We start from the raw sequence: 21,228 nt of genomic DNA, 5'->3' as shown, positions 1-21,228 counted from the left end.
TGGAATTTTTTGTTGTTATTCCATCTCTCACTGTTCAAATAAACCTACCATTAAAATTATAGACTGATCATTTCTTTGTCCGTGGGCAAACGTACAAAATCAGCAGGGGATCAAATTATTTTTTCCCTCTATTTTGGACCTAAGCTTGTCACCGGCCTTCCCAAACACAACCACATTTTTTGGGTTTGCATACAGATTTTGCAGATGTTTCTAGCACCAACAGTGCAGTAATAACTAATAATATAAAAAAATACATCCAAATTAAAATAGAAAAATTGCGAAATATATATTTCCAGAGTATTCCGGCCCCTTCTCTTTTTCTACATTTTGTTACGTTACAGCTTTATTCTAAAACGGATTAAAAATACATTTGAAAAAGATAAGTATTCAGACCCTTTGCTATCAGACTCAAAATTGAGCTCAGGTGCATCCTGTTTCCATTGATCATCCTTGAGATGTTTCTATAAGTTGGAGTCCACCTGTGGTGAATTCAAATGACTGGACATGATTTGGAAAGGCACACACCTGTCTATATAAGGGCCCGTAGTTGATAGTAGAGGTCGACCGATTAAATCGGCAGGGCCAATTTCAAGTTCATAACAATCGGTAATCCTTATTTTTGGGTGACGATTATGGCCTATTACATTGCAATCCACGAGGAAACTGCATGGCAGGCTGACCACCTGTTACGCGAGGGCAGCAAGAAGCCAAGGTAAGTTGCTAGCTAGCATTAAACTTATCTTGTAGTAAAAAAAAAAAAAAAAAAAAAAAAATCTAAACATAATCACTAGTTAACCTAGTAATATCATCAACCATGTGTAGTTAACTAGCATGTCCTGTGTTGCATATAATCAATGCGGTGCCTGTAATTTATCGTCGAATCACAGCCGACTTCAACTTCGCCAAACGGGTGATGATTTAACAAAAGCGCATTCGTGAAAAAAGCACTATCGTTGCACAAATGTACCTAACCATAAACATCAATGTCTTTCTTAAAATGAATACACAGAAGTGTGTGTGTGTATATACCTGCATATTTAGTTACAAGAAATTCATGTTAGCAGGCAATATTAACTAGGGAAATTGTGTCACTTCTCTTGCGTTCAGTACAAGCAGAGTCCAGGTATATGCAACAGTTTGGGCCGCCTGGCTCGTTGCTAACTGTGAACTATTTTTCCAGAATTTTACATAATTATGACATAACATTGAAGGTTGTGCAATGTAACAGCAATATTTAGACTTAGGGTTGCCACCCGTTTGATAAAATACATAATGGTTTCGTATTTCACTGAAAAAATAAAACGTTTTGTTTTCGAAATTATAGTTTCCAGATTTGACCATATTAATGACCAAAGGCTCGTATTTCTGTGTTTACTATATTATAATTAAGTCTCTGATTTGATAGAGCAGTCTGACTGAGCGGTCGGTGGTAGGCAGCAGCAGGCTCGTAAGCATTCATTCAAATTTTACTGCGTTTGCAGCAGCTCTTAGCAATGTTTGATGCTCTTAGCAATGTTTGATGCACAGCGCTGTTTATGACTTCAAGCCTATCAACTCCTGAGAATAGGCTGACAATACTGAAGTGTCTATTTGAACATCCAATAGTCAAAGGTATATGAAATACAAAATGGTAGAGAAATAGTTGATGTGTCATATTTCCTATAATAACTTCAACCTAAAACTTCTTAACTGGGAATATTGAACCAACAGCTTTCATATGTTCTGAGCAAGGAACTTAAACGTTAGCGTTTTTACATGGCACATATTGCACTTTTCTCCAACACTTTTTGCATTATTTAAACAAAATTGAGCATGTTTTATTATTTCAGACTAAATAGATTTTATTTGTGTATTATATTAAGTTAAAATAAAAAAGTGTTCATTGTTCATTCAGTATTGTTGTAATTGTCATTATTAAATATAAAAAAAAAAAAAAAAAAAAGTCTAATTAATCGGTATCGACTTTTTTTTGCCCGCCAATAGTCGGATGAAAATCATAAAATCGGTCGACCTCTAGTTTACAGTACATGTCAGAGCAAAAACCAAGCAATGAGGTCAAAGGAATTGTCCGTAAAGCTCAGAGACAGGATTGTGCCGAGGCACAGATCTGGGGAAGGGTACCAAAAACATTCTACAGCATTGAAGGTCCCCAAGAACACAGTGGCCTCCATCATTCTAAATGGAAGAAGATTGGAACCACCAAGACTTTTCCAAGAGTTGGCCGCACGGCCAAACTGAGCAATTGGGGGAGAAGGGCCTTGGTGAGGGAGGTGACCAAGAACCCGATGGTCACCATGACAGAGCTCCAGAGTTCCTCTGTGGAGATGGGAGAACCTCCCAGAAGGACATCTCTGCAGCACTCCACCAATCAGGCTTTTTTGGTAGTGGCCAGACGGAAGCCACTCCTCAGTAAAAGGCACATGACAAAAGGCACCTAGGGAAACAAGATTCTGGGGGCAAAGGTTCACCTTCCAACAGAACAACGACCCTAAGCACACAGCCAAGACAACACAGGAGTGGCTTTGGGACAAGTCTCTGAATTTCCTTGAGTGGCCCAGCTAGAGCCCAGACTTGAACCCTATTGACCATCTCCGGAGAGACCTGAAAATAGCTTTGCAGCGACGCTCCCCATCCAACCTGCAGAAACTAATGGGAGAAACTCCCCAAATACATGTGCCAAGCTTGACGCGTCATACCGAAGAAGTCTCAAGGCTGTAAACGCTGCCAAAGGTGCTTCAACAAAGTACTGAGTAAAGGGTCTGAATACTTATGTAAATATGATTTCAGTTTTTTATTTTTAATAAAGCTGCAAATATTTCTAAAAATCTGTTTTTGTGTGTGTGGATTGATGAGGCGGAAAACAACTGATCAATTTCAGAACAAGGCTGTAACATAACAAAATCTGGAAAAAGCCAAGGGTTCTGAATACTTTCCAAATACACTGTATGTATAGGATGGTGTGTATAATAGACATTATGGACAGTATATGAACAGAAAAGGTGTGTATGGCAGTAGTTATATAGGATGAGTCTTAACTAGAATATAGTATACATATGGTGTGTAAAACAGTATGTAAATATTACTTAAGTGACCAGTGTTTAATGATTGTGTACATAGGGTATCAGTCATTAAGGTGAAGGGTTGAGTACCAGGTGGAAGCCGGCTAGTAACAGACTGAAGTTCAGGGCAAGGTACTGGGCGAAAGAATTCACCTTTGGGACAACGACTCCCATTGTCAGGACAGAGACATATACAGATCTCTGGCTGCAGTCAAATTTCTTTACACGGACGAGGGAGAGAGCATGATGCTCGTGAAATTGCACGTCCCATGTTATGTACACTGAGTGTACGAAACATTAAGAACACCTTCCTAATATTGGAGTTACACACACACACCCCACTTTTCGCCCTCAGAACAGCATCAATTCGTCAGGCATGTACTCTACAAGGTGTCAAAAGCGTTCTACAGGGATGCTGGCCCATGTTGATGCCAATGCTTCCCACAGTTGTGTTATGTTGGCTGGAAGTCCTTTGGGTGGTGGACCATTCTTGATACACACAAGAAAAATGGTTGAGTATGAAAAATCCAGCAGCGTTGCAGTTCTTGACACAAACCGGTGCACCTGGCACTTACTACCATACCCTGTTCAAATGCACTTAAATATTTTGTCTGGCCCAGTCACCCTCTCCATGTCTCAAGGCTTAAAAATCCTTCTTTAAACTTGTCTCCTCTCCTTCATCTACGCTGATTGAAGTGGATTCAACAAGTGACATCAATAAGGGATCATAGCTTTCACCTAGACTCACCTGGTCAGTCTATGCCATGGAAAGAGCAGGTGTTCGTAATGTTTCACAGTGTAAGTGGTAACGATGAGTTGAAATCCACAACTTAGGCTGACAATTTATATTATTTTGAGTGTTTCACATAGCCAGCCACGTGGAGTCATGGGGCATAGAAGGCTATTTACTGTGCGTTGATTGATTACTTATATCTCCCTCTCTAACTTTATGCAACAGCTGTCAGAGCAGCTTACTGATCACTGTACATAGCAACTCTAAATAGCACACCCAACTACCTCATCCCCATATAGTTTTTTTGCCCTTTTGCACCCCAGTATCTCTACTTGCACATCATCATCATCATCAGCACATCTATCATTCCAGTGTTGATGCTAAATTGTAATTATTTTGCCTTTATGGCCTATTTATTGCCTTACCTCCCTAATCTAACTACATTTGCACACACTGTACATAGATTTTTCTATTGCGTTATTGACTGTACGTTTGTCTATCCCATGTGTAACTCTGTGGTGTTGTTTTTGCCGCACTGCTTTGCTTTATCTTGGCCAGGTCGCAATTGTAAATGAGAACTTGTTCTCAACTGGCCTACCTGGTTAAATAAAGGTAACATAAAATAAAAAACTGAACAGTGAGTGTTGACCAGTTTAAAAACAGGTGTTGAACTGACTGAATAAAATCAACCTCCTATATCCCTTTGCCATTCATAAATCATGCAACGTGGTTATATGTCCATGGTATCGCATCGGGACAAGTAAACTAAAGGATTTCCTAGGTTTCCTTTCCTAGGGTGTCGGGGCTTGCCAGGCAGTGACACAAAAGTGAGTGACTAGTCAGTCAGTGTACCTTACCGAATCGGTGAGAGCCATTCATTTGGCCCTTTAATTTGCATAGGCTACTGGTAGGCCTAGGCTTTTTGGTGATTATCTGCAGATAACATTTGATGAAGATGGTGAATCATCACTGCAGGAACAATGGGTAGTGGAGCGCCTCATTCTGGTCCAAATATGAAAATTAGGGAACCACCTTTCCGAAGAGGCAACGAGAATGCCCACCTGTGCGTGTGGTGCGCACATCTGCCACTTTGTGTAGGCGTTAGCGATGATGCTAATGAAAACAGTCTTCTGTTAGAAGAAAAAGCTTTCCCAAAAACCTTCTCAATTAAACATTAACTACAAAGTAGCCTATGCTTACATGGCAGAATGATGATTATATTCATCAATCCAGTGGGTATATATATGTTTTGCAAACTCTACCATCAAGTGCGCTACAAAAACACTGCTAAAACACCTAGGTGCCCACTTGAATTAAAAGGGTAACTACACCCAAATCAAATTCTCCGGTTTTTCCCCAGACTTCAAAAGTGGTCTCCTGATGTGGTTTAAGCATTGTTGTAGACTTAAACAAAATGAGGTGTTCTATCTATTTAAAACATTTTATTTTGAGATCAAAAACAAAACCATTCATTTATTTTTCAAGATAATGTGCAGACCACATTTTAAATAAGACTTTAAGCTCAACAGAAGACAGGTTAAAATAGGTTTAATATTCTCTTAGAAAATAGTCCTGATCATATTTTATTTTACCTTTATTTAACTAGGCAAGTCAGTTAAGAACAAATTCTTATTTTCAATGACGGCCTAGGAACAATGGGTTAACGATTTGTACCTTGTGAGCTCGGGGATTCGAACTTGCAACCTTTCGGTTACTAGTCCAACGCTCTAACCACTAGGCTACGCTGCCGCCCCTAGACAATATCCAAAACGAACTAACAATAGCCTACACCAGGGATCATCAACTAGATTCAGTTGTGTGCCAATTTTTCTTGAGCGGATGGTCAGGGGGGCCACATAATAAAAATATATGAAATATATTATTTTAGACTGCAAATTGACTGCAAGAAGCCTGAAACAGATAATATTTGACTAAAACAGAATAATTTCAAACCTTAATTACTTCTGGGAACACTGTACTGCGTAGGGCGCAGTCTTTCGGATGGGACTTTTTTTCGGACGGGTGTGCTGAATCTTTGTGGTCATTCAAAATCCCATGGCACTTATTGTATGTGGTGTTCACCCCGGTGTCATGGCTAAATTCCAAACCTGGCCACATTCCATCATGGCCACCTAATCATCACCCTCATTCCTAATTGGCATATATCCCTCCACACCTCTCCACCCGATAGCTGATATGTGGTGAGAGTTCCGGGGCAAAAGTGGTCACCATGTGTCACTGAGGTGGGTGCTAGACATTGATGGTGGATGAGGTGAATTTTCCCTCAACTATGTAAGGTGCTTTGATTACCTCCGTTGGTAGAAAAGTGCTATATAAATCCAACCAATTATTAGTATACAATCATATCTCTATTATGCATGGAAATACTTGAGGACAGATTTCCGAAAATAAATTCACTTAGAGCTGATTTCCTGTTCCTGTTGATTTAGTTTTTAATGTCCCCCCCAAAAATATATACAGCTCTGGAAAAAATTGAGACCACTGCAAAATTACCAGTTTCTCTGGTTTTACTATTTATAGGTATGTGTTTGGGTAAAATTAAAATGTTTGTTTTATTCTATAAACTACTGACAACATTTCTCCCAAATTCCCAAGTTATCATTTAGAGCATTTATTTGCAGAAAATGGCAACTGGTCAAAATAACAAAAAAGATGCAGTGTTGTCAGACCTCGAATAATGCAAATAAAATAAGTTCATATTCATTTTTAAACTACACAACACTGTTTTAACTTAGGAAGAGTTCAGAAATCAATATTTGGTGGAATAACCCTGATTTTCAAATCACAGCTTTCATGAGTCTTGGCATGCCCTCCACCAGTCTTTCACATTGATGTTGGGTGAATTTATGCCACTCCTAGTGCAAATATTCAAGCAGCTCGGCATTGTTTGATGGCATGTGACCATCCATCTTCCTCTTGATCACATTCCAGAGGTTTTCAATGGGGTTCTGGTCTGGAGATTGGGTTGGCCATGACAGGGTCTTTATTTTGACCAGTTGTCATTTTCTGCAAATAAATGCTTTATATAACAATATTTGGAATTTGGGAGAAATGTTGTCAGTAGTTTATAGAATAAAACCAAAATGTTAATTTCACCCCAACATATACCTATAAATAGTAAAACCAGAGAAACTGATAATATTGCAGTGGTCTCAATTTTTTTCCAGAGCTAGCTGTATGTATGTATGTATGTATGTATGTATATGTATGTATGTATGTACACTGCTCAAAAAAATAAAGGGAACACTAAAATAACACATCCTAGATCTGAATGAATGAAATAATCTTATTAAATACTTTTTTCTTTACATAGTTGAATGTGCTGACAACAAAATCACACAAAAATAATCAATGGAAATCCAATTTATCAACCCATGGAGGTCTGGATTTGGAGTCACACTCAAAATTAAAGTGGAAAACCACACTACAGGCTGATCCACCTTTGATGTAATGTCCTTAAAACAAGTCAAAATGAGGCTCAGTAGTGTGTGTGGCCTCCACGTGCCTGTATGACCTCCCTACAATGCCTGGGCATGCTCCTGATGAGGTGGCGGATGGTCTCCTGAGGGATCTCCTCCCATTTTTACATTTTAGTCCTTTAGCAGACGCTCTTATCCAGAGCGACTTACAGTAGTGAATGCATACATTTTTTTCTTCTGTACTGGTCCCCCGTGGGAATCGAACCCACAACCCTGGCCTTGCAAACACCATGCTCTACCAACTGAGCTACAGGGAAGGACTCCCAGACCTGGACTAAAGCATCTGCCAACTCCTGGACAGTCTGTGGTGCAACGTGGCGTTGGTGGATGGAGCGCGACATGTCCCAGATGTGCTCAATTGGATTCAGGTCTGGAGAACGGGCCGGCCAGTCCATAGCATCAATGCCTTCCTCTTGCAGGAACTGCTGACACACTCCAGCCACATGAGATCTAGCATTGTCTTGCATTAGGAGGAACCCAGGGCCAACCACACCAGCATATGGTCTCACAAGGGGTCTGAGGATCTCATCTCGGTACCTAATGGCAGTCAGGCTACCTCTGGCGAGCACATGGAGGGCTGTGCGGCCCCCCAAAGAAATTCCACCCCACACCATGACTGACCCACCGCCAAACCGGTCATGCTGGAGGATGTTGCAGGCAGCAGAACGTTCTCCACAGCGTCTCCAGACTCTGTCACATGTGCTCAGTGTGAACCTGCTTTCATCTGTGAAGAGCACAGGGCGCCAGTGGCGAATTTGCCAATCTTGGTGTTCTCTGGCAAATGCCAAACGTCCTGCACGGTGTTGGGCTGTAAGCACAATCCCCACCTGTGGACGTCGGGCCCTCATACCACCCTCATGGAGTCTGTTTCTGACCGTTTGAGCAGACACATGCACATTTGTGGCCTGCTGGAGGTCATTTTGCAGGGCTCTGGCAGTGCTCCTCCTGCTCCTCCTTGCACAAAGGCGGAGGTAGCGGTCCTGCTGCTGCGTTGTTGCCCTCCTACGGCCTCCTCCACGTCTCCTGCTGTACTGGCCTGTCTCCTGGTAGCGCCTCCATGCTCTGGACACTACACTGACGGACACTACGCTGACAGACACAGCAAACCTTCTTGCCACAGCTCGCATTGATGTGCCATCCTGGATGAGCTGCACTACCTGAGCCACTTGTTGTGTGGGTTGTAGACTCCGTCTCATGCTACCACTAGAGTGAAAGCACCGCCAGCATTCACAAGTGATCAAAACATCAGCCAGGAAGCATAGGAACTGAGAAGTGGTCTGTGGTCACCACCTGCAAAACCACTACTTTATTGGGGGTGTCTTGCTAATTGCCTATAATTTCCACCTGTTGTCTATTCCATTTGCACAACAGCATGTGAAATGTATTGTCAATCAGTATTGCTTCCTAAGTGGAGAGTTTGATTTCACAGAAGTGTGATTGACTTGGAGTTACATTGTGTTGTTTAAGTGTTCCCTTTATTTTTTTGAGCTATATATGAAATAAATAAAAAATTTGGCTCAGAAAGCTTGGAGGCCAAATAAAACCACCTGCGGGCCACCAGTTGGGGAACCCTGCCCTACACTAATTCATACATTGTCAGTAATTTAAAGAGTAAAAAGTAGTCTTTCACCACAACACACTTTTCCAATCCTGGGAGGTAAACTCGATAAAGTATTCAATAATTTTGCTGTGTATTTCAGATGGAATCAAGGCATCACAATGTACCAGAGGCCAGTAAAATAGAGCTCCTTTGGCAAAGAATTTCAAACCCAGGGGGCCGACTGGCTACTCTACGTACTTGTGGAAAACACTGAGTAAGGTGGTACAGGTAAGGCATCTATGAATTATATGACGTACCGTACTCCAGGTCAAGCAGACAGGTCTGACAGACGTTCTTCATCTTGCTGCAGGTCTGACACACCTCTGTTTTCTTGAAGCGCATCCTCGTTCCTGGACACCAGCGGAACACAGTGAAGGGACGAGCACAGATCTGAGGGGAGAAGTGGAGAGCACAGAGTACAGTGTTTCTGCTGCTGTCATTTAGCTGTGGTGCTATACTTCTTACATCTGCAAACAGCTAGTTTGTATTTTCTTAGCAAGTTGGGCCTAAATCTTGTTAGCCGCTAGGGTTGCACATTTTTGGGGAATATTCAGAGGTGGAAGCTTTCCGTGGGAATGAATGGGAATATATGGTAATTAGCAGAAATATATGCAAATTACTATTAATACCATTTAAAATGTAGATATTGGCATTGGATATATTTACCATATCATATGGAGACAGAAACAAACCTTTTACCTTATGAGTAGACATAATTGCAAATGATTAAATCCTTCCAATAAAAAATAACTACGTATTGAACTTTTATTAAATGAGTTGACTCTTCACATGGGATGATTTCACTGAACAACAAAAGAAAGGGTATATTGAACGATCCTTCGCATCTCCCAAAAACATTTTCAACATACAGTTGAAGTTGGAAGTTTACATACACTTAGGTTGGAGTCATTAAAACTCGTTTTTCAACCACTCTATAAATTTCTTGTGAACAAACTATAGTTTTGGCAAGTCGGTTAGGACAACTTTGTGTATGACAAGTACTTTTTCCAACAATTGTTTACAGACAGATTATATCACTTATAATTCACTGTATCACAATGCCAGTGGGTCAGAAGTTTACATACACTAAGTTGACTGTGCCTTTGAACAGCTTGGGAAATTCCAGAAAATGATGTTATGGCTTTAGAAGCTTCTGATAGGCTACTTGACATCATGTCAGTCAATTGGAGGTGTACCTGTGGATGCATTTCAAGGCCTACCTTCAAACTCAGTGCCTCTTTGCTTGACATCAAAATCCAAAGAAATCAGCCTAGACCTCAGAAAAAAAAATTGTAGACCTCCACAAGTCTGGTTCATCCTTGGGAGCAATTTCCAAATGTCTGAATGCGTACTATTGTACAAACAATAGTACGCAAGTATAAACACCATGGGACCACGCAGCCATCATACCGCTCAGGAAGGAGATGCATTCTGTCTCCTAGAGATGAACATACTTTGGTGTGAAAAGTGCAAATCAATCCCAGAATAACAGCAAAGGACCATGTGAAGATGCTGGAGGAAAAACAGGTACAAAAGTATCTATAGACACAGTAAAATGAGTCCTATATCAACATAACCTGAAAGGCCACTCAGCAAGGAAGAAGCCACTGCTCCAAAACTGCCATAAAAAAGCCAGACCACAGTTTGCAACTACACATGGGGACAAAGATCGTACTTTTTGGAGAAATGTCCTCTGGTCTGATAAAACAAAAATAGAACTGTTGGGCCATAATGACCATCGTTATGTTTGGAGGAAAAAGGGGGAGGCTTGCAAGCCGAAGAACACCATACCAACCGTGAAGCACGGGGGTGGCAGCATCGTGTTGTGGGGGTGCTTTGCTGCAGGAGGGACTGATGCACTTAAAACAGATGGCATCATGAGGACGGAAAATTATGTGAACATATTGAAGCAACATCTCAAGACATCAGTCAGGAAGTTAAAGCTTGGTCGCAAATGGGTCTTCCAAATGGACAATGACCCCAAGCATACTTCCAAAGTTGTGGCAAAATGGCTTAAGGACAAAGTCAAGGTATTGGAGTGACCATCACAAAGCCCTGACCTCAATCCCATAGAAAATGTGTGGGCAGAACTGAGAAAGCGTGTGCGAGCAAGGAGGCCTACAAACCTGACTCAGTTACACCAGCTCTGTCAGGAGGAATGGGCCAAACTTATTGTGGGAAGCTTGTGGAAGGCTACCCGAAACGTTTGACCCAAGTGAAACAATTTAAAGGCAATGCTACCAAATACTAATTGAGTGTATGTAAACTTCTGACCCACTGGGAATGCGATTTAAGAAATTAAAGCTAAAATAAATAATTCTCTACTAGTATTCTGACATTTCACATTCTTACAATAAAGTGGTGATCCTAACTGACCTAAGACAGGGAATTTTTTATTGGATTAAATGTCAGGAATTGTGAAAAATTTAGTAAATGTATTTGGCTAAGGTGTATGTAAACTTCCGACTTCAACTGTACATCTCTAAAATGAGAGTCTATAAACTTTAGCTTTGGTTGTCTTCCCCAGGCTTCCATGTCTTCTCCCTGGACCTCCTCAATGTCCACCTTTTGAACATCAGACTCTGAGGCCTCCTCTTCACTGTCCAACCTTGTTGAGGATGGCTCATTGCCAGGCCACCAATTTTCCAACGCTTGTATTGGTCAGCCTGTTGCGTGCTTTGGTGTGTGTGTTCCCAAACAAGGACTAGTTGCGCTCTGAGGCGGCTGATATTAGTGGGATTTGGAGGATGATGGAGGAAACAGGGGAAAGAGCCTCAGATCCACAAAGTCCCTTCCACCAGGTGGCTGATGATAGGTTGGCACGACTGCCATATTGTACCTCCATCCCAAAACCCTTGCTTAGAGGTTTACTTCACCAGACTGCCAAGAACCTTGCCCTCATCCAGACAGCATAGGCCTTGTTGATCTCTGCACCAGACAGGATGCTCTTGCCAGCATACTTGAGGTCCAACATGTACGCTGCGGCATGTATGGGCTTCAGACAGAAGTCTTCACGCTTGTTGATGCATTTCAGAACTGCAGTTTCCTCGGCTTGGAGCAACAGTGAAGTAGGCAGGGCAGTACGGTTTTCTTCTCTTACATCTGCAAGCAGAGTCTGAACATCAGACAGGATGGCATGGTCTCCCTCAATCCATGCAATGGCTACTGCTATAGGTTTCAGGAGTTTCAATCAGCTTACCACTCTCTCCCAAAATACATCATCCAGGAGGATCCTCTTAATGGGGGGCTGTTCATATCGGCAGACTGTGATATGGCCATTTCTTGGAGAAACTCCTTCCCCTCCAGGAGACTGTCAAACATGACAACACCACCCCAAAGGGTGTTGCTGGGCAGCTTCAATGTGGTGCTCTTATTCTTCTTACTTTGCTTGGTGAGGTAGATTGCTGCTATAACTTGATGACCCTTCACATACCTAACCATTTACTTGGATCTCTTACAGAGTGTATCCATTGTTTTCAGTGCCATGATGTCCTTGAGGAGCAGATTCAATGCATGAGCAGCACAGCCAATTGGTGCGATGTGAGGGTAGGACTCCTCCACTTTAGACCAAGCAGCCTTCATGTTTGCAGCATTGTCTGTCACCAGTGCAAATACCTTCTGTGGTCCAACATATGATTTGGCACAGTATTTGCAAATGTACACAGCTTTTCCTTCTACATTAGCTGCAGTGAAATGTCTCCACACATCAGAGAGTTAGTGCCTGTGGCATTTTCCTGTAAAGATTAGAGAAAAAATAAAATTCCATGTACAGATATAGTTAAGCAGTTAGATTAAAACAACTCCTTTGTAAGATAAATGTTTAAAAATGAAACACTCCTCAGTTAGCAGGCTCAAGCAAGCTAAAACCCACACGGTAGCAAAAACTAACTAGCAGAAATTGTTAACAGTTAGAAATGATTTAAACACACTTTACTGTAGGCTACTATTTACTAGTTGACAAAATTGTCATGAAATATATTCACCCCACCCAGTATTGTAATTAAAACTTACCAGAAAGCATGTAGTCATTGGCTCAGACAGTGTAGTAGCGTGGGCTCAACAGCATCTCATTAGTGTGCAAGAGCTTGAGAATCAGCTGTACATGTGATGGAAGAATGCACTGTGCATGCAGAGGGTTGCAATTCCATTTAATTGTGGATAGTTTAACCAAAATATGCCACAAGACCTAGAATTGCCATGTGTATCCCACAAAAAAGTTTCACTGTTATAAGCTAACTTTTTTGATGAATTTAAGCAAAATTCCCAAAATTCCCGGGCTTAACTTCCCATGGAAAATGTCCTGACCCTTCGCCACCTTATTAGCTGCTAATGCTAATCGCTAGCTAATAATTGTACTGAGAGCAAATGTAATTAACTATACAGTCTGATAATACCAGCGATGGTTTATACCTAAATCAGCATGTTTGTGCAACAGTATCTTCTAAATCAAAGAGGAATACGCAAAGCATGAATACGTTAGCTATATGAAGTAAGAGAAAACATTCAACATAGCCAAAAGATTATAAGGTCCCCTAGTAAACGCAACACTGGTTCCTACCCTGTCACAGTAAATCCTCCCTGACATTTTCATTCGTTGTCAGGCCAAACACTGTATTCGAAATGCCCCCTATTATATTGTAACTATAGAATTAGAATCATCATTCTATTTCCATGATTCCAACAGTTCGATTGAGACGCATCCAATGCAATTTTGTTTTATTAAACTGACAGATTTTTATGGGGATTTTTATTATTATGCTAATTAGATTTCCTCTAGCTGTAGAGATAGACTCTAGGGGGTTAAACATGGCCATTGAACATAGTGGCAGGGCCCCATGCAATATTTCCAGATATGCAGAACATTTTATTCACTGAATACTGCGCTTCCTATTTTGCATAAGAGGAGTAAACTGGAATAATGAATTATATTACCTTGCATTCTTTCCCATACTTCTCTTTGCTCTGTTAAAGAAAACATGAGTACAAAATTGAGGATTCTGCAGCAGAAGTTTACATTTCAAATAACAAGTGCAAATACAAACTGGAAAGAAAAACTCACCATTCGGATGTATGGATTTTCCCCCAAACATGTCTGACACAGAATTGGGAAATCCTGGAAGAAAATACAAAAAGGTTAATTAAACATAAGTGCATCCAACACACAGCAATCCCGGTCTATTGTAACAACCCTTCGTGGTTTCCCTGGTCACAAGCTACACATTCTCACACATTTCTTGCTTGACCCAGTGTGTACTCTGGCCATATGCTACAAGTGCTGGACCCAGTAGCACCTACTTTACCATCTGTTGGAAGATGTGGTTTCAGTCAAACTTCTAACCTTTCAGGTCTTCAATATCAACCACCTCATCAGAAAGCCTAAATATAAGCCTATCCTGAGAGCACAAACTTCCTGTGTGAAGGCTTGGGTTGCAGGGTTCACACCCAAGAGAGAGAGTAAGGTGAGTGTTTGTTTACTTTTTTAAATGTATTTATTTCACCTTTATTTAACCAGGTAGGCAAGTTGAGAACAAGTTCTCATTTACAATTGCGACCTGGCCAAGATAAAGCAAAGCAGTTCGACAACATACAACAACACAGAGCTACACATGGAGTAAAACAAACATACAGTCAATAATACAGTAGAAAAATAAGTCTATACAAGTCTATACAATGTGAGCAAATGAGGTGAGATGAGGTAAAGGGAAAAAAGGCCATGATGGCAAAGTAAATACAATATAGCAAGTAAAACACTGGAATGGTAGATTTGTAGTGGAAGAAAGTGCAAAGTAGAAATAGAAATAATGGGGTGCAAGGGGGAAGGGGTAGTTGTTTGGGCTAAATTATAGGTGGGCTATGTACATGTGCAGTGATCTGTGAGCTGCTCTGACAGTTTACAAGTGTGTTTTGAGTTAGAATCAAAATACTACCGTAATAGGCTAATATTTCTGGAAGCTCTACAATGACAAGAGTTATCATACAAAATTAAGTCTGATGTATGCAGGCCAGACCTATTAGGCCTATATGGGAACTTGAGGCATATAGAGAGAAGTTGGCAAAAGAGAGGATTGTCCTCTAAAGTCAACCCGGAATACCATCTGTGCAACCTGACAGTACTTCTCATGGCTGGTTGATGTGTCAGGTCGCTTTCGCGTAACCGGTTGTAACTGAACCCCTAAAAGATAGGGCTCAACATCCTTACAATTCATACACTGCCAGTTCACATGAGCCTGTGCTATTCTATGTGATGGTTATTGAGGGACCCCTTTTCCTCTGACTGTCCAAGTCGTGTGTACATATTAGTCAATATAACTATATCTCCCCTGTCTCTAAGCTGATGTGCCCAATGGGACAAACAAGCACAGCTGAATTTATAAAGAATTGACGTGTGGCAGCATAGGGAAACCCATCAATGTCAAATTGTGGTGATTTTTTATATAGTTCTGAAAATTACAAAATGTCCAAAATCCAGATATTTTTAAATCATTGAGATATCTTTAACAGAGCCCGTGCTGAGCTTTTAAATATGACTTAAGCCAAAAAGTACAAACTGAGAAAACATTCAAATATTGCACTACATTGTTTTCATATTTCACTCAGCTTGATTGTTTCAAAAGAGATTGTCACTATATATATTTTTTTTAAACTGCATTTGCTGGTATTGTTTGCATTAAATAATCATTACTAGAACTAATTATTCTACTTTACAATAATAGACAGATATATTTGAATTGAAGCCAAATATGTAAATTAGAGGTCGACCGATAATGATTTTTCAACGCCGGTATCGATTATCGGAGGACCAAAAAAAGCCGCTACCGATTAATCGGCCGATGTTTTATATATTTATTTGTAATAATGACAATTACAACAATACTGAATGAACACTTATTTTAACTTAATATAATACATAAATAAAATCAATTTAGCCTCAAATAAATAATGAAACATTTTCAATTTGGTTTAAATAATGCAAAAACAAAGTGTTGGAGAAGAAAGTAAAAGTGAAATATGTGCCATGAAAGAAAGCTAAGGTTTATAAGTGCCTTGCTCAGAACATGGGAACATATGAAAGCTGGTGGTTCCTTTTAACATGAGTCTTCAATATTCCCAGGTAAGAAGTTTTAGGTTGTAGTTATTATAGGAATTATAGGACTATTTCTCTCTATACGATTTGTATTTCATATACCTTTGACTATTGGATGTTCTTATAGGCACTTTAGTATTGCCAGTGTAACAGTATAGCTTCCGTCCCTCTCCTCGCTCCTTCCTGGGCTCGAACCAGGAGCACATCGACAACAGCATCGGTTACACATGCCTAATCTTGGGAGTTCACAGGCTTGAAGTCATAAACAGCGCAATGCATTGCGAAGAGCTGCTTGCAAAACGCACGAAAGTGCTGTTTGAATGAATGCTTACGAGCCTGCTGGTGCCTACCACCGCTCAGTCAGACTGCTCTATCAAATCATAGACTTAATTATAATATAATAAACACACAGAAATACGAGCCTTAGGTCATTAATATGATCGAATCCGGAAACTATCATCTCGAAAACTAAACGTTTTTTTTCTTTCAGTGAAATACAGAACCGTTCCGTATTTTATCTAACGGGTGGCATCCCTAAGTCTAAATATTCCTGTTACATTGCACAACCTTCAATGTTATGTCATAATTACGAAAAATTCTGGCAAATTAGTTCGCAACGAGCCAGGCAATAAAACGCAAGAGCAGTGACACAATTTCATGTTAGCAGGCAATATTAACTAAATATGCAGGTTTAAAAATATATACTTGTGTATTGATTTTAAAGAAAGGCATTGATGTTTATGGTTAGGTACATTGGTGCAATGACAGTGCTTTTTTCGCAAATGCGCTTGTTAAATCGTCACCCGTTTGTCGAAGTAGGCTGTGATTCGATGACAAATTAACAGGCACCGCATCGATTATATGCAACGCAGGACACGTTAGATAAACTAGTAATATCATCAACCATGTGTAGTTAACTGGTGATTATGTTAAGATTGATCGTTTTTTATAAGATAAGTTTAATGCTAGCTAGCAACTTACCTTGGCTTCTTGCTGCCCTCGCGCAACAGGTAGTCAGCCTGCCATGCAGGCTCCTCGTGGAGTGCAATGTAAGGCAGGTGGTTAGAGCGTTGGACTAGTAACCAGAAGGTTGCAAAAACGAATCCCTCCTGAACAAGGCAGTTAACCCCTGTTCCTAGGCTGTCATTGAAAATAAGAATGTGTTCTTAATCTGAATTGCCTAGTTAAATAAAGGTGTAAAAAAAAATATATATATACTGCTCAAAAAAATAAAGGGAACACTTACATTTTACATTTTAGTCATTTAGCAGAGGCTCTTATCCAGAGCGACTTACAGTAGTGAATGCATACATTTCATTCAATTTCATACATATCATACATTTTTTTCTGTGCTGGCCCCCCGTGGGAATCGAACCCACAACCCTGGTGTTGCAAACACCATGCTCTACCAACTGAGCTACAGGGAAGGCTAAACAAAACATCCTAGATCTGAATGAAAGAAATCATTTTATTAAATACTTTTTTCTTTACATAGTTGAATGTGCTGACAACAAAATCACACAAAAATAATCAATGGAAATCCAATTTATCAACCCATGGAGGTCTGGATTTGGAGTCACACTCAAAATTAAAGTGGAAAACCACACTACAGGCTGATCCAACTTTGATGTAATGTCCTTATTAAAACAAGTCAAAATGAGGCTCAGTAGTGTGTGTGGCCTCCATGTGCCTGTATGACCTCCCTACAACGCCTGGGCATGCTCCTGATGAGGTGGCGGATGGTCTCCTGAGGGATCTCCTCCTAGACCTGGACTAAAGCATCCGCCAACTCCTGGACAGTCTGTGGTGCAACGTGGCGTTGGTGGATGGAGCGAGACAGGATGTCCCAGATGTGCTCAATTGGATTCAGGTCTGGGGAACGGGCGGGCCAGTCCATAGCATCAATGCCTTCCTCTTGCAGGAACTGCTGACACACTCCAGCCACATGAGGTCTAGCATTGTCTTGCATTAGGAGGAACCCAGGGCCAACCGCACCAGCATATGGTCTCACAAGGGGTCTGAGGATCTCATCTCGGTACCTAATGGCAGTCAGGCTACCTCTGGCGAGCACACGGAGGGCTGTGCGGCCCCCCAAAGAAATGCCACCCCACACCATGACTGACCCACCGCCAAACTGGTCATGCTGGAGGATGTTGCAGGCAGCAGAACGTTCTCCACGGCGTCTCCAGACTCTGTCACGTCTGTCACATGTGCTCAGTGTGAACCTGCTTTCATCTGTGAAGAACACAGGGCGCCAGTGGCGAATTTGCCAATCTTGGTGCTCTCTGGCAAATGCCAAACGTCCTGCACGGTGTTGGGCTGTAAGCACAACCCCCACCTGTGGACGTCGGGCCCTCATACCACCCTCATGGAGTCTGTTTCTGACCGTTTGAGCAGACACATGCACATTTGTGGCCTGCTGGAGGTCATTTTGCAGGGCTCTGGCAGTGCTTCTCCTGCTCCTCCTTGCACAAAGGCGGAGGTAGCGGTCCTGCTGCTGGGTTGTTGCCCTCCTACGGCCTCCTCCACGTCTCCTGATGTACTGGCCTGTCTCCTGGTAGCGCCTCCATGCTCTGGACACTACGCTGACAGACACAGCAAATCTTCTTGCCACAGCTCGCATTGATGTGCCATCCTGGATGAGCTGCACTACCTGAGCCACTTGTGTGGGTTGTAGACTCCGTCTCATGCTACCACTAGAGTGAAAGCACCGCCAGCATTCAAAAGTGACCAAAACATCAGCCAGGAAGCATAGGAACTGAGAAGTGGTCTGTGGTCCCCACCTGCAGAACCACTCCTTTATTGGGGGTGTCTTGCTAATTGCCTATAATTTCCACTTGTTGTCTATTCCATTTGCACAACAGCATGTGAAATTTATTGTCAATCAGTGTTGCTTCCTAAGTAGACAGTTTGATTTCACAGAAGTGTGATTGACTTGGAGTTACATTGTGTTGTTTAAGTGTTCCCTTTATTTTTTTGAGCAGTGTATAATAATAATAATAATATTTTAAAATAAATAAATTAAATTAAAAAAATTACCAATGAATAAAAAAAAGTAACATTTTTTTAAAAAGAAAATCAGCAGCCAAAAATACCGATTACCGATTGTTATGAAAATCGGCCCTAATTAATCTACCATTCTGATTAATCGTTCGACCTCTAATGTAAATGTTATATTTCCGTTTTTTTTCATACATTTGCACACACAAAAACTTTTTTCTTTCTCATTATGGGGTTTTGTATGTAGAATGAGGAAAGAAACTATAATCCATTTTAGAATAAGGTTGTAATGTAACAAAATGTGGAAGAAGTCAAGGAGTCTGAATACTTCCCCAAAACACTATTCACCAGCTTCTTTGGCATTATCACTTAACCCCCCCCTCAGAGGTTTGTGATACATGGTCAATATACAACGGTTAAGGGCTGTGTCCAGGCACTCTGAGTTGCGCATAAGAACAGCCCTTAGCCGTGGTATATTAGCCATATACTACACCCCCCCTCGGACCTTATTGCTTAAATATACCACAGCTTTCAGACAATAAGCAGTCAGGGCTTAAAACACCCAGTTTAGAGTGGCTTGTATTTATGGATGCCATGTGAAGTCAGGATTCCCCAAAAATAAATAAAAACCATTTATCCTTCATAAATGTCATACTTTCAACCTCTTGCGAATTGTATCTCACAGGAGAAAGCATCCAAGAGAGCAAAACAGCACCCCTCTGTCTTTCTACGTGTAGGCCATTTATCTGATGCTGTCTGGTCCAAATGAGTAGGTCATTGCTGTAGGACATTTGGTCCTGGCACACCAAAAAAAAAAAGTGTAAAGGGAAGCCAGCTTGGATTTGGCGTCACTCCTTTCAAATCCCATTGAGCGCATATGTCATTGACAGAAAAACTGGAATTGTTGCACCTTGTTGTGTTAAATTAGCCATGGATAGAGATAGTGATTTAGACTTTTAGGCAGGTAGCCTAGGACAACAATAAATAAATGTAGTGTATGTCAGAGTGATAGACCGTTTTGTCAACATGAGAGAGGATGGCGGCATTGGCGTTTCTCTACAAGTAGGGCGAGTGAACATGCGTTCTGAACCATGGACACCCACATCATATTTAGCTTACTTTGTTTGGACTAAATTGTTTTTGTTATCTTTTAGTTGTCACTGTATTAGACTAAGCAGAGCTGATTTGATTATGTTCAAATGTTGAAGGTGAAATGGTGCTGGAATAGTGGAGGCAGCGGCAGTTCTTTGCGACTTGCTGTAACTCTGTGGTTCTAAATCAAATCCAATGTTATTGTCACATGCACCGAATACAACAGGTGTACACCTTACAGTGAAATGCTTACATACAAGCCCTTAATAACCAACAATGCATTTAAGAAAAAAAAGAAGTGTTAAGTATTTACTCAAATAAACTGAAGTAAAAAAATAAACAATTCAGGAACAATAGAATAACAGTAGAGGGGCTATATAGAGGGGGTACCGTAGAGTCAATGTGCGGGGTCACAGGTTAGTCGAGCTAATATGTACATGTAGGTAGAGATAAAGTGACTATGCATGGATAACAAACAGTCTATGACTAGGGTGGCTGGAGTCTTTGGTAATGTGTAGGGCCTTCCTCTGACGCCGCCTGGTATAGAGGTCCTGGATGGCAAGAAGCTTGACCCCAGTGATGTACTGGGTCGTACGCACTGCCCTCTGTAGCGGCTTGAGGTCGGAGGCCGAGTAGTTGCCAAATCAATTAGTTGTCTTATCGTCTTGGCATTTTTTTTGTCATATATGTAACGGTCGCAAGCATATAAATTAACAAGGGGGTGGCTACCCCGGTGATTTTACCCACTCACCGCTACTGCCAGTTTATAATAAATTTGAACAACTAAACCAAATACTATTAAATGACCCCTTTCACCTGTGGCTAAACGGCGTCTAGTTGGCTAGTTATCTAGCTAACTTCCGACACAGCCATGCTTGCGCTACTAACGTTCGCTAGTTGACGTTAGCCTTTGGTAGCAAATCATGATTCACATACTGAAGTATTGGCAAAGTGAAATTAATTACGGCGTTAGTTTATGGTTTCATATACCCTCATTTTCCAGGTTATAATATACACATTGTTTCTACGATTGAATACTTACCGCGTCTTCCCAATTCTGTCTGTTGTATGTGTTAGCTCCTAGGGACGTCGCCATTTTTGCTTGTGGTAGTAAAACACAACCCTACCGCGCATGTACCGCCCCGACAATGAATTCAAAT

The 21,228-nt window shown here is 41.1% G+C and overlaps 1 protein-coding gene across 1 annotated transcript in view; it reads right to left on the bottom strand.

The window, feature by feature from the left end:
* LOC115174357 (pre-mRNA-splicing factor RBM22) overlaps positions 1-21,228 on the bottom strand; it is a 26,953-nt gene extending 5,725 nt beyond the window's left edge. The window contains exons 1-4 of the mRNA XM_029732886.1: positions 21,111-21,228; positions 13,952-14,005; positions 13,825-13,854; positions 9,150-9,282 (exon numbers count right to left, since the gene is read on the bottom strand). Coding sequence (XP_029588746.1) covers positions 9,150-9,282; positions 13,825-13,854; positions 13,952-14,005; positions 21,111-21,164 — 271 coding nt within the window. The 5' untranslated portion in view covers positions 21,165-21,228. The remainder of the gene's footprint in view (positions 1-9,149; positions 9,283-13,824; positions 13,855-13,951; positions 14,006-21,110) is intronic.

The sequence above is a fragment of the Salmo trutta genome, chromosome 3, assembly GCF_901001165.1.
Source record: "Salmo trutta chromosome 3, fSalTru1.1, whole genome shotgun sequence".
Taxonomy (NCBI): domain Eukaryota; kingdom Metazoa; phylum Chordata; class Actinopteri; order Salmoniformes; family Salmonidae; genus Salmo; species Salmo trutta.
The sequence above is the reverse complement of the archived record's forward strand: the minus strand, read 5'-3'. Positions and strand labels throughout refer to the sequence as shown.